The following is a 13,124-nucleotide window of genomic DNA, read 5'->3' as shown; positions in this document are numbered from 1 at the left end:
GTCAAAAAAGTCACAGGCTCCAGTTATCAATGAAGAGATTCAGCAAAAACATAGCAAGTGCAAGACTTCCAACCTGGATACTTCCCTCCTCGACTCCTCTTGATGAAGCAAACGATTAGAAGGATGAGCACGATGAGGGCGACTGCACACATCAGGCCGATGAACCAGCCCTGCGTGGCGATGTCCACGCTGTCCGTGCTGATAGCTGGAGCCACAGATACAGATACACAGGAAGGGGAAAACAACAGAGGGAAGTAAGTCAGACTTTGGCAGACATTTTGTTTTGAGCCAGGTAGTCCTCTGACCAATTATCACGTCAATAAAGCAACAAAACTATATATGTTATAGCAGTGCTACAGCTTCGTGGGGGCACCCAAAGCACATGTAGAACCCCCAGAAGACAAGAGGTGACAAAGGAAAGAGATTTGTAAAGACATGATCAGAAATACGTTCATAAAACACATCTCACATATGAGGGCCATTCTGTTTAAAGCCTCCTTTTAATGAAACGTTTTCCCAAAACACATGGAAAATAAGGGTAATCCTAGCATCAGTTGCCATTGATTTCATCTGCCAGTAACAGCATGAAAACTACCTCTCATCTGCGTTCTCACGAAAGGATTACCTTTCCCCAGATGTGTACTCTACCCTCAAAAGAAACAACGAGAAACAAAGAGTGGCTATTTTTGTCATACACTGATGAGTTATACACTTTAATGACTGTCGATGTTGGCACCACACAAACTGTTGTTTAAGGATTACTGGAGTACTGACTATGCTAACAATGCCATGGAGTCATTAGCATTTTCTTTCTGAAAATATGAGTTAATATTTGCTCAGTCTTTGATCGTAACCACTTTTGATCATAACCAACAAATAATGAAAAAAAACACTGCTTCAAAGGTGAAACAAATATTAGGAAAAGGAAAATAATATGAATACAATTTCTCATGAGAAGTAAAAGGCAGAAAAATGCCATGTAAAGGGTTTGAGATGTAGAAGTGTACAACAAACAATCTACCAAACAGACCAGAGTTCAAGCTTGACTTACTACCTCATTGCCACCTCTTGTCACCTACTATCCTTTTGGTAGGAAAACTTTGCAGAACTCAGCATTACATGTTTTTATCCACACACACAACGCTAGTAGATTTCTCCGTTACTGGCCTCCGTGGCTCACCTCGACTGGTCTCGAAGGTGACGTATGTGCTGGAGATGTGGTGTTGCTCGTTTGAGTACACCCTCAGCTGATATTTCGCCCCCTCCACCAGACCAGCCAACTTAATGTGGGGCTCATGTTTAACTGACACGCTCTGCCGCGACTTGTTACCTTCAGGGAGGGGAGAGGACACACAAGAGGACAGACGCCCATCAAATGCAGACGTGGTGGGGGGGGGAGAGGGGTTGGGAGGGATGCCGGTCTCACCCAAGCTCCACAGGTCAACAACTCCAATGCACAACAGTTCGCCTGCTGCTGCTTCCATGAGATGTATGGGTCATGCTTAAATCTACTAAGACATTACAGCAAACATCCTGTGTCTCTGAGTCTCCGGTTGGAGGAAGCTCAGCGTTTCATATTCAGCATTTTAAAGCCTTGTTTCCTTGCTCCTAGGTCTTATCATATTAGTAGAGAGAGGGGGAGACAGCGAAATTGAGAGAGAGCAAGAGAGGGAGTTTTTTTTCTCTCTAAGGGTTTAATTTTCCAGAGAACGACAACGGGAGAAAAGTCTTTTTTTGATAAGAAAGAGAGAGATGGTGCTGAAAGCCAAAGAGTGCAGCACATAACACAGTAGGACTACAGTCAATAAAGAGAACCATTTCCCAGGGTCAGATCCATACCTATTCACTTAACGCTAGAAACTGGCGAAAAAGACCATTCAGAGGCAGCTGAACAGGACTGAATACAACAGGAGGGATGATATGTCTTAATTACCCATGAAACCCATCTCACTGGAAGATAATGGCACCCAGCCAACAAAACCGATCGCCTTTCCACAGAGAGAGAGACGCCACGCAATGAGGACAGGCATGACTTTGGCAATGCCCAAACTTTAACTGGCATTGGCATTATCATGCATCATCATGCAGTGGACTTTCTGTCAACTACAAGAACAATATGTTAAGCAGCCGAAATTAAAAACAAATAAATGATAAATAAAAGACCTTTAAGCAAGAATGCACTGACAAGAAAGAAACAAGCTTTGGGTGGGGCCCAGCAAGTCCACAGAGAGCCATGAAGGTGATTGTGGCTTGAGAGCATCAAGCAGAAGGTGCAGCTGCAAGTGGAAGGCTACAAACTGCAAAGTGGGAGATTATGGTAAACAGTGTCCATGTGTGAAGCATTCTTCAGACATTTAGTCTGAACTTGTCTTGCTTCTTGCATGCACTTCAATGTGTCACTTGGCATTAAGATTAACTCAAACATTTTAGAAATCAAATGGCATGCCATACTACCATCAAAATGATGCAGCCAACATTTAACTCAATTTCCAGACTACTCATTACCATAAAGCCTTGCGACTTCATCTGAACAAATAAATACGTCTGAAAAGCAGCCTATATTGACATCCTGTCTAAGGGGGCTGTGAATTATTTTTCATCCAAAGAGTGTGCCAGCCAGAAGGTACATTTCCTCGAGCAGTGTTCACCTCGGACGATCTAAAATGCCATGCTAACCGCAGCAATGAATACTTCCCTTTCCTGAGAGCGAGCAGGATAAGCGTAGTTGCCATGAGCAGCATACCAAGCAGTGTGATGCACAAAAAAAAGCGGAGCGTACGAGGCGACTGGCAGCCAGGCAACCAGACAGACATGAGATAAAGAGTAAAGAGATAGGGAGTGATAGGGAGTGAGAGGCGCAGAGGGACAGAGAGAAAGAGAGAGAGAGAGAGAGAGAGAGAGAGAGAGAGAGAGAGAGAGGCAGAGAGAGAGACAGCGAGACTGCGAGATGAGTGTGTGAGATTGAGAGGCAACATGAGGAGTGAGCTGGATTATTCACAAGATGATATAGTGATACATTAAAATAGAACTCCTTAAAACCCTCACACATCTCTATTCACCTATAAGCAGTATTATCTTCATCCTGCTTGTATGATATATTACAATTAGGATATACTGTTTAAAGATTAAAGAGAATTACTTAAAAAAGAAAAACCTGGGGTAAAAATATGATGCAGCACATATGGACACATGAAAGCGATGTGAACCATTTCATGAAGTCATTTTAAACAGTGCTACAGCTAGAGTCTGAATCATTCTTCTGTACCCTCTGCCCCAGCCTCCCTCCCTTCCTCCCTCCCTCCCTCTATTTCTTTCTCTCTCTCTCTCTCTCACTCACTCTCTGTCTCACGCACTCTCCCTTGGATCGATTGCTCCGATCTCTCATCCTATTCCTCTGAGCCACCGGATTGATTGTTGGGCTTTCGAAAGGGAGCCACAGTCACACAGCTGAAGACTCAAGACACCCCCTCTCCCTCCCCACTCATCTCTCTTCCTGTCCGTCCCAGGCGTCTAAGATACATGTGATCGCATGAAAATTAGCATGATGAAGTAGTGCTGAATCATTTCAGCAGATTCAAAATATGACATGCAATCATCCAGCCTACAGTGACAAATCTGTAGCATGAGGCTAATAACATGCTACAGATCAATGAGCTGGTTGCACACTATGGACTCTGCACACTATGCTTTTTTTTGCTCTCAGTGAGGTGAGTTGGGTCTCCAACAGACTGCTTCAAACTCCAATGGCTCCCAATGGAAGGTCCAAGCCATTTGGGTTCTGGTTCTGGTTCTTACTTTGCAGGGTGTACTCTAGCACAAACTCGCTGCTGTCGGCGGGGAAGTTGTGCTCCCAGCTGACGTTAGCATAGTTACTGTTAGGCTTCACCGTCAGATTCCAGATCTCTTTCCAAGGGGTGGCTACACAGAGCAGGTCAGAGAGGAGTGCAGTGTTTAAACATGCTTCACAGGTGAAATAAATAATGTCATTGTATGATTTTAAAACAGCAAAATAACGTATTTAGAAGGAAAGAGGCACTTTTAGGCCTAGTAGCAGCATGGGAAGTGATAGCTGACTATTACAGGTATAAAGATTTCAGTCTGTTCCATAATATCTGTGTTATATTAAAAATAAGTTTTCTGCTGCTTCAGAAGGATAGCTAGCTAGCATCTTATGTTCACTTTAAAGAGTGGAAATTAAATGAAAATCATCTAGCGGTCTTGATCCACAGAGAATGTGGCATTGCACCTGACCAAGGTTATTATAGTTTCAGTTCAGTTTTTATTTAATGGACACATTTCTACTTTGTTTTACTTCATTATAGTTTCCTTTTACTAATTTTAGTTAAGGACAAAAATGATGAAAAATAATGTTTATCATTGAAGATATCAACATTTTAAGACTAAACTTAACTCACATATACATTGGTTTCAGACTGAAAGCCTGTTAAAGATGCAGTCTGTAATTCGGTTATGCGAAAGGTTGTTGATATTTGTGCTCAACAGCCAATCAAATTACATCCCTCCCTTCCATGCTCCTGAGGCATCGTGTTGATTGGCTGGGATTGTTTATAGTTGTAGTAATAGTCTATAGTATAGATAATACTATGTTTGTTTCCCATTTACAGAGCCAGGATTGTGTAGGAACACCAGTTACAGCACCAGAAACACTGAACAGACAGCTACTGGACCATGCGGAGCAATTAGCTAAATTTGACAAAAATGTGTGTGTCAATATGAAATGAGTGTTCATGGTCAACTCTACCAGTATAGTTAACCAAAACCCTTTAAAGAAATTAAATGTGAACTTACGGGTTGTTAACATTTTTACTACAATTTTGCTACATCCCTTCCCATGGTTGTTGGCTATGTATGGCTAATTTCTGGGAGTGTGACACCCACCGCCTTGAATGTCTGCTGTCTTATTTGATTTTTTTTGTTTGCTGTCTTAGTTTTAGATAATAACGATAACAACCTTGCACCTGGCATTATTTTAACAACATACCATTCAAGTATTTATTATTAAAATTAAGGATTTTGTGCTAATACACTTCTAGTTTGTATAACTAACCTAAAACAAACATCTAATTTATGTGAAACCAACCCCATGTCTGCCAATAAAATAAACAAAAATGTAACGATCATTGTTAGCTGACTAGCTAACTGCATCTAGCTCACCTGCTGACCACTAGCTAACTGCATCTAGCTCACCTGCTGATGACTAGCTAACTGCATCTAGCTCACCTGCTGACTTGCTAGCTAATGTAAGTTATGTATAGCTCATGTATCTTTGTGACTACATTTACTTAACATTTACTCCCTGGCATGTAGAGCTAACTGATAACATAAAAGCACTGTATAATTCATGCATTTTGTTCAGACTTCCGACTTCAGAGTTCATTCAGCCGTCTCTGGCTTCCTCTGACTGTCAACCAATCTGATTGCCTGAAAGGTGAAGAGGTCCTTTTATAATGCTGTTTGATGACTAAACAAACACTCTAAACAAACACTACCTTTAAAATATAATACCACTGAAATTAAGGCTAACACACAGATACAAATTGTATGCTAAACTGGCTAAAAGAGTGGAAGGAAACTTGAAGTATCATTAGCAAACAACCAAATTGAAAGTCTTTCCTATAAGAGTGGACTTCCATCAGGTTGTTTGATAGAACTTCCCACTACAAGACACATTGAGGACACATCCCTCTAGATCTTTACACCTACTCATCTTCTTTGAGAATAATTCATAATAATCTATCCTCTTAAAGGTAATTTGACAGAAAGAATATGCCACTTCCATATTTCTTAAACTGGAAGTGATGGGAAGAGTTTGTACCCAATATTTTAAACTCCACCCCCTTGGTAGGTACCATACGGGCATAGGGTATAGTAGGGGCCAAGGTGGGAATAGGTGTATCTGGGGCAGTAGTGGGAGCTGTGGTTGTTGTGGTTGTTGTGGTACTAATGGTGGTAGTTGGCATGGTAGTGGGAGGTGGCGCAGGAGCAGTTGTAGCAACCAAGTCATCTGTGAGCTCAACTACAGACAGGAGGGAAAAGAACAGCACATATTAGAAATACAGTTCACAAATAAAGACAGAGGGTAGAAGAATAGGAATTTCTAAAACCACATGGGATTCCCAAAACAATGCCTGGGATAAATTAGTACAGCACCCGTGTTCTCTGCTTGAATGAGTTTAGAATTTAAAAAAATTCATTCAAATCCTGAAAATATCTCGAAGTGCTACTTTGTACCACAACGTCAGTTTGGCACTATATAGACAGTGCCATGGTTGTAGTGGATTATGAAAGGTTGTCAACATTTTCTATGAAATCTCAGATTTTTGTTTTCTAAAATCTCATCTCAGCATCAATAATTGATCTTTGTATTCTGACTCATCAGAGATGAGTGTTTTGGGAAGGCCATCCATATGTGCACAGGGCTGCCAAACTCATCAAACACAATCTGGTTCATAATACTTAAGTCTTGTTTGTCTTCCGTCAAACTCCTGCCGGCAGCCTCATCCTAATGGCATATCCTGTATGCTAACAAGTGCTGCACGTAGCACACATGATCTGTATGCCTCAGATAGCTGCTTACCCTGGAAGAGCTAATTTCATCGTCATCAGCGAAGTTATACACACAAAACGAACCTACTTTGGCACACCACAGAACAGCACAGGTACGCAGGTGTACCCTTGGGAGGTTGTACAAAGTGTTCACTGCAAAGAAATGCACTACTTAAAAACCAATCCTTTTGGTTTCAACAGGGAGAGTCTTCTCCTAAAGTTGGCAGCCCTGCTCACACATTTTCACACACCATCTTTTTTTCATGCACATAGGACATTAGCAATACCTTCACTGTACCTTAAGGTATGTTAACATTTTCTATAGAGTGTAACAGTTTTCGTTTCAGCAATTTACCTTGAAACTGATGGACAGGCAGGATTTCTGTTTCTTCATAGAAATCCCTGAATTCATATGCGAGTGTATAGCCAGTCCTCTATGCAGCACTTTTCATTATATAAGAGCAAGCATGCCAGTACTTTGTCTCCCCCTTTATGCCCAGAAATGAAAGAGCAATGTGAAGTGGAATGACCAAGCCTGGTATCACAGTACAGATGAACTGAGAGAAAGATGGACAAATAGCTTGATGGAGGCAGGCAGACAGAGGGCAGCCCTGGAATGACTCGGTAGCGTTCATGCTAATGCAAAGCAAAGCTGACAGCGGGGAGCTCCACACATCACTCTTACCTGTAGAATTACCCAGAGTACAACAGGACTGGTGTCTGGACCCACATAAAACAAAGCTGACCCCCGCCACCACACACACACACGCGCACACACACACAATGTGAGGTGACGCTCAACAATGCAAGCTTCGGCCGTGAGCAAGCAAAACCGACTGGAGGTGAAATGTAACCAGTGGCGATGGGCAGTGCCGTGGACCCCCCTGACTTCCCGATAAAAAAAAGAAATCAAGTGCAGAATTCCCCATCCCAACTGCAGTGCCTTAAGCCAGAGTTGACATGCTTTCCATTCCACCATGAAGCTACTATGGTGACACTCCACTGCCCTCTAGTGGGCATCTGAAGGAATTGATCACTGCACAGACAGTTTGTACACTTACCGCACAATGACAGCCATGGGTTATCAATGTGGACTTAAAATACACCCAACACATGCTGTCACTGTAATTCCGACACCTCCTACAGCACACAAGCTCCGTGCACACTTGTTATCAAAGCAACAAGGCGAGAAACATCAGAGGTGGTTCCTCAGAATGTTCTTGAAAGCAGGTGGAGTGAACTGAATTGCACCTCATGTTACAATTCACCATGTCACTTTACCGAATGCTGAATGACCAGAGCATGCTGGGAAAAAGATGAGGGTTTGATATCATGGTAACAGTGGACAGGCACCATCAGGGATCAGAGATTTCTGGAACAATATTAGAATTACTCAGAAATCAGTGACAGAGGAGCTAGTTGAAAGAAATTCTCCCAAGGCTTTCCATAGTATCATCTAGAAAGGGTAGTAGTACATGTCGTCTACAGTCAGAGAAATCTAAAGCGGGGCATCAAGCCTTATCCCTGAAAGCATTACATAGAAGACATAGAGGAATATGGACACTGACAGAAAACTGATGAGGACAGATGATTGTTGACAGTGCATTTATGCACTGAATAGTTATCTACTGAAAGTTGTAATTAATATTATTAGGATCTCTGAAAAGTAATTTTTCTTTTACCCAGCTGCTTAACCAACCAATTGTATTGACATTGCAGGCTGATTTACCATCTTTTGACACCTAAAATGTTCAGTATGATTAAACATTCGGTGTCTTTTACCACAGCATGGGTGGGACTATAGTTGTCGGAAGATGAAATTCCACACTGATAATCAGAATTTAAAAACCCACTTTAGTGCCCAGCATTCTAATCTATGTCATGTCTACAAGGACTCAGGTCCTTCTTGGGAAAATGTATACGTTTCACATTTCAGTACAACTATGAAAATGACCAAGCTATATGGCATCTGGTCGTCTTTCATATGTGATGCAAATGAGTTCTGAGGATGGAGATCCATTTACAGTATATGATAACACAGACAGGGAAACTGACAGATCGACAGATAAACACACAGACAAATAGACAGACAGAAGCAAGCAAGCAGTCTAATTCCCTTTACCTAAACCTGAGATGACAGTACCTGAGATGGTATATAGTTCTGTCAGGGAGAGACAGAGAGGGAGAGGGGAGACTTGTAAGAAAGAGAAAGCACAGAAAAAGAAACACTGGGAAACGACAGTGGTTGAAACAGACAGTGTTCGAAACGGAGAGAAGGCAACCACAGGGGAGAATGAAATAGACAAGAGAGAGGGATGAGAAAGAAGGAGGAAGAGAGAGAGAGAGAGAGAAAGAGAGAGCGAGAGAGTGTGTGAAGGAGACTTAGCATTCTGACATGGCATATGACTGACGGGAGACGTTAGTTATCAGAAATCCACACACTGACAGACACAGCTCCAGCTTACAGATCTCAGAGCTTGGGGGTCGCTGCTGCACGCTCTGTGCTCTCCGCTTTCTGCTCTCGCACTCAGACCCAAAGGGGCCCTCTGCTCACCCACCCCACCCACTGCTAGCCCTTGTTAGCGCCTGCACAGATGACTGAGTCAATCACTAATCCCCTTTTGCCGTATAAAAACAGCATAGGCATTGGCTGGTTTGCTGGTGTAAGATGGTTTCTGCAGGACATTGTTGGTTTTATGCTGGTTTATTCTGTGAGAACAACACTCTTGGCAAGCATACACTATATTCTGAGTATACTTAAATACTGCATTGTAATCTAAGCTGGGCAAGCACAAATACAGTATGTTCAAAACACGATATGTGCTGGTCAGTGCTAGTTGCTGTTTAATCTCCCAGCATGAACCAGCATATGACCACAGACCAGCGACAATAGTGAAGCAGCAAATACTGCTAGCTAGTCTCTGATGTCTAAGACTGGCATGATCAGGACATTGTTCTGGGCATGTCACAGATATCACTGGGCATCTGCTCCGCGTTGGGTTCAAAGTACTCCGTTTCAAGGGAAATCTATTTGCGGTCCTGAATAAAAATGCAGAAATCCCAGTCGTTTGCTAACATCATTATTAACTGTCATACTCCTATTCCTATTGGTGTTTTGAAGCATGCAGCTAAATTGGCACACAAAATCTGAAACAGTGGTGCTTATTACCACCGTTTAAACATGCTACTGTCTAGCATTTACGTGACACATTTAAGTTAAAATCACAGTGACCTAAGGAATCCAAAGAGAACCACATGCTTACCACAAATCCAAAGATTTATTAGTGGTATGTATGTTTCCATAAAAGAAAGAAAAGAAGAGAAAATAGCTGTAAAAGTGACGGACAAGTTGTGGTATATATTCTTGACCCACAGGACTGTCTTAACTTTGTCTCTGACCTTCACAGCTAGCCACAGAAAGTGTCTAAATGATCACTACTTTACACAATCAAAAAAACACCGTGGAGCTTCACTGTGTGATTGTGTGTGCGTGCGTGTGCGTGTTTATGTGTATGTGTATACACAGGAGACAGCTCACCTTCGTTAGAGAAGTTTGGCGACTCCTCGGCGTAGACCTCTCCTGCCCCCACCTGTGTGCGGGCCGCCAGGTAGAACTTGTAGCGTGTGGAGCGATCTGGTAGACGCAGGGTGAACGTCGTCACGTTGGGCAGGAAGCTCTGCACCTGCCTTTGACCCACCTGCGTCCCATTCACTACAACACAGACATCACAGTTCTTTACTTCATGAATCAACACCCTAACTAACCACATGAATCAACACCCTAAATAATCACATGAATCGACACCAGAACTAACCACATGAATCAACACCCTAACTAACCACATAAATCAACTCCATAAGAACTACATGAATCAACTAACTGACAACAACCTAACCTGTCTGTAGAGTTTAGGGGTTAGGAGACTGTGACAGATTTGTGAATATCCCTACATGTGGTTGAACTGAGGACTGCATACTTTCCTACCCACTTGTTTTTTCTCATTTCTAATAGGATTTGATTCATATCTGCCTTTTGTTGATATATACTACCGTTTATATACTATATATCACTGTGACCCTCAGGTCCAACAACAGTTAGGCTATCATACTATCTTTTGAATGGAGCTTGTGGTCCCTGTGGTCACTAAGTATAGTGTGATCTGTTTGTTTCTGTGCTGTCCATATATGTAGCCTGTGGCTGAAGTGAGTCCCACCTGTGTAGTACTGCAGTGTGTATCCGATCAGGTTCCCGTTGGGCTCCAGCGGCTTGTCCCACTGCAGGTGAACGGTGTGTGTGCTCCTCTGAACTATCCTGAAGAACTTGGGCGCGCTGGGAACTAAAGAGCCGAGAACATTCAGTTATGGTTACTTACACCCACACTGTATCGGTGTGTGGAAATAAAAACCAATACACACACACACAAGGACTCCACTTTGAGTTCCATACCTCCTTCTTTGGTCTTGAACTCCGCCGTGTTGCTGGGCGGGCCCTCGTAGCGGCTGTTGGCCACCACCATGTACATCTTGTACTGGCTGAAGGGCACCAGGTCGGTGAGGACACCCGTGCCCGACGAACTGAAGAAGCCCTTGGTCTTCTTCTCCTTATTGACCTTCAGGCCCCTCACCAGGCTGCTCTCCCTCGAGTAGTACACCTGTGAGAAACACACACACACACACACACACTTCAGACTGGTGCAATACGTTCGCAAACGTAGTTTTTTTCAAAAAGCATGACTTTATGCACTATTTTGACTCAGACAACAGACAGTTAGAATGAAATGACTTATATAAATGACCTGTTTAGTGAGGTTTGTTATATACTGCATCTACTTAATAAAACTGAGGTAGTGATTGGTTATCCCTCATCTAAGTGTGAACTTCACTTCTCCTATCTCGGTTGCCATATAAACAGATAAACAGAAAAGGACTGATCCATCAGAAAAGAGAAGGAACTCTTCCTTGAAGAAAACACTAATGTCCAAGAGGCTTTGGCTCACCCTGTATTCCTTGAATTCCCCATGGACGGTGCTTGGGTCCACGGGGTCCCAGTGCACGTTGACTTTGGTGCTGTCAATCTTCGACACATTAAAGTGTGCTGGAGTGGCAGAGGGATCTAAAAAGAAGAGAGATATCTGAGTTACAGCTGATCTGACCCAAGACGGAGAGAAAGAGAGCGAGGGAGAGGGAGAGAGAGACAGCTTAAGTGTTTGTGAGCACTGATGGTTACCTGTTGTCACAAAATAATACATTCAAAATTATTTTCAGAGTATTTCAGAGGGCATCTAGGGGTCCACAATTGTTTAATGAAGTCATAGTGCTCTACACCTTTCAAGGGAGACAGCAATAACCACTGAGCATTCACATACTGATCCCTGATCAGTTGTATGCCAAACTATGAGAAAAAGCCGGTTCAGCTCAGGTCCTTCCCCAGGCAACCAGGACTTACAGTCTTCCCCGGAGTAGCCGAGCACCACAGCAGACTCTGGACCCCGGCCGAAGTCGTTGATGGCCTGGATCTTGATGTGGAAAGGCTCGTAGGTCTCGGTGTCATGGACCATGTGCTTGGCCTTGGTGGTGTTGATGGAGTTCCACTCCTCCATGTCCTTCTTCTTCCATGACACCTCATACACAATGTTGGGTGCATTCTTCTGAATGTCAGAGAGGGGCTGTAGACACACACACACACACACACACACACACATAGAAGTTGAATATTTTTAAGATGACTGGAAATTGTTACAATCATTGACAGTTGGTATAAGCACCTTCCCTACTGTTGATGGTGAAGATTTAATAAGCTACTCGTTTTCTAGACTGTTTGTGTGCTGTTTGTGTCTGAGATGGTCATATGTAAACATGTGCTTGCTGCGCCCTCGGTGGCTAACCTTCCAGGTGATCTCCATGTTGTTCTTCTTCGAGCCCATGCCTTTGATGTCCTCAGGAGCGATATCTGGAGCTGAGGAAGGCCATCTCACATCATTACACTGATTCATGGGACACTGGTCCCTCATGGTACAATTATGTAGAATTCAGATCTTCTCAGGTGTATAATCACACACGCACACACACACACACACACACACACACACACACACACACACACACACACACACACACACACACACACAGTGACCAATTTATGAATTTATGATTTATGAAGGATTCAGAACCAGCTTTTCCACTTAACCAACTCTCTCTCTCTTTCTCTCTCTCTCTTTCTCTCTCTCTCTTTCCTTATCCTTATCCCTCCCTCTCCCTCAAAGCTTACCTGCTCCGCTAGTCTGGTAGCGCAGGGAGGGCCTGCTGGGTTGGCTCTGACCAACTTCGTTGATGGCGATCACCCTGAACTGGTAGTTGACGAAGGGGGACAGCTCCAGCAGCACAGAGTTCACGTTGCCTGGGTGACTGGATAGGTTCTGCCATTTGCCAGGCTCCCATCGGTTCTCCTCGAACTGAACCAGGAACTCTGCATAGGAAAAGAAAGATAGGGAGTGAGGAGGAGTGAGTGGGTATGTATGTGTGCAAATGCAAATAAATATGCTTGCAAATGTCTATGA

The 13,124-nt window shown here is 43.2% G+C and overlaps 1 protein-coding gene across 24 annotated transcripts in view; it reads right to left on the bottom strand.

The window, feature by feature from the left end:
* The window catches only part of nfasca (neurofascin homolog (chicken) a), an 80,447-nt gene that overhangs the window by 9,596 nt on the left and 57,727 nt on the right, over positions 1-13,124 (bottom strand). For 14 of the 24 annotated variants that reach the window (XR_006152435.1, XR_006152434.1, XM_031568167.2 and 11 more), the window contains 12 exons: positions 12,836-13,033; positions 12,453-12,523; positions 12,014-12,233; positions 11,565-11,680; positions 11,015-11,219; positions 10,782-10,904; positions 10,106-10,279; positions 8,711-8,728; positions 5,837-6,037; positions 3,796-3,918; positions 1,181-1,330; positions 74-205 (listed from right to left, as the gene is read on the bottom strand). Coding sequence is in view for 21 of the 24 variants with exons in the window: in XM_031568167.2 (XP_031424027.1) it covers positions 74-205; positions 1,181-1,330; positions 3,796-3,918; positions 5,837-6,037; positions 8,711-8,728; positions 10,106-10,279; positions 10,782-10,904; positions 11,015-11,219; positions 11,565-11,680; positions 12,014-12,233; positions 12,453-12,523; positions 12,836-13,033 (1,731 nt within the window). In the remaining 3 variants the exon portion in view is untranslated. The remainder of the gene's footprint in view (positions 1-73; positions 206-1,180; positions 1,331-3,795; positions 3,919-5,836; positions 6,038-8,710; positions 8,729-10,105; positions 10,280-10,781; positions 10,905-11,014; positions 11,220-11,564; positions 11,681-12,013; positions 12,234-12,452; positions 12,524-12,835; positions 13,034-13,124) is intronic. The other 10 variants (XR_006152436.1, XM_042707863.1, XM_042707869.1 and 7 more) reach the window with 4 other exon arrangements.

This window comes from Clupea harengus, chromosome 5 (assembly GCF_900700415.2).
Source record: "Clupea harengus chromosome 5, Ch_v2.0.2, whole genome shotgun sequence".
Classification (NCBI taxonomy): domain Eukaryota; kingdom Metazoa; phylum Chordata; class Actinopteri; order Clupeiformes; family Clupeidae; genus Clupea; species Clupea harengus.
Note: the sequence above shows the minus strand (reverse complement) of the source record. Positions and strands in the feature narration are given on the sequence as shown.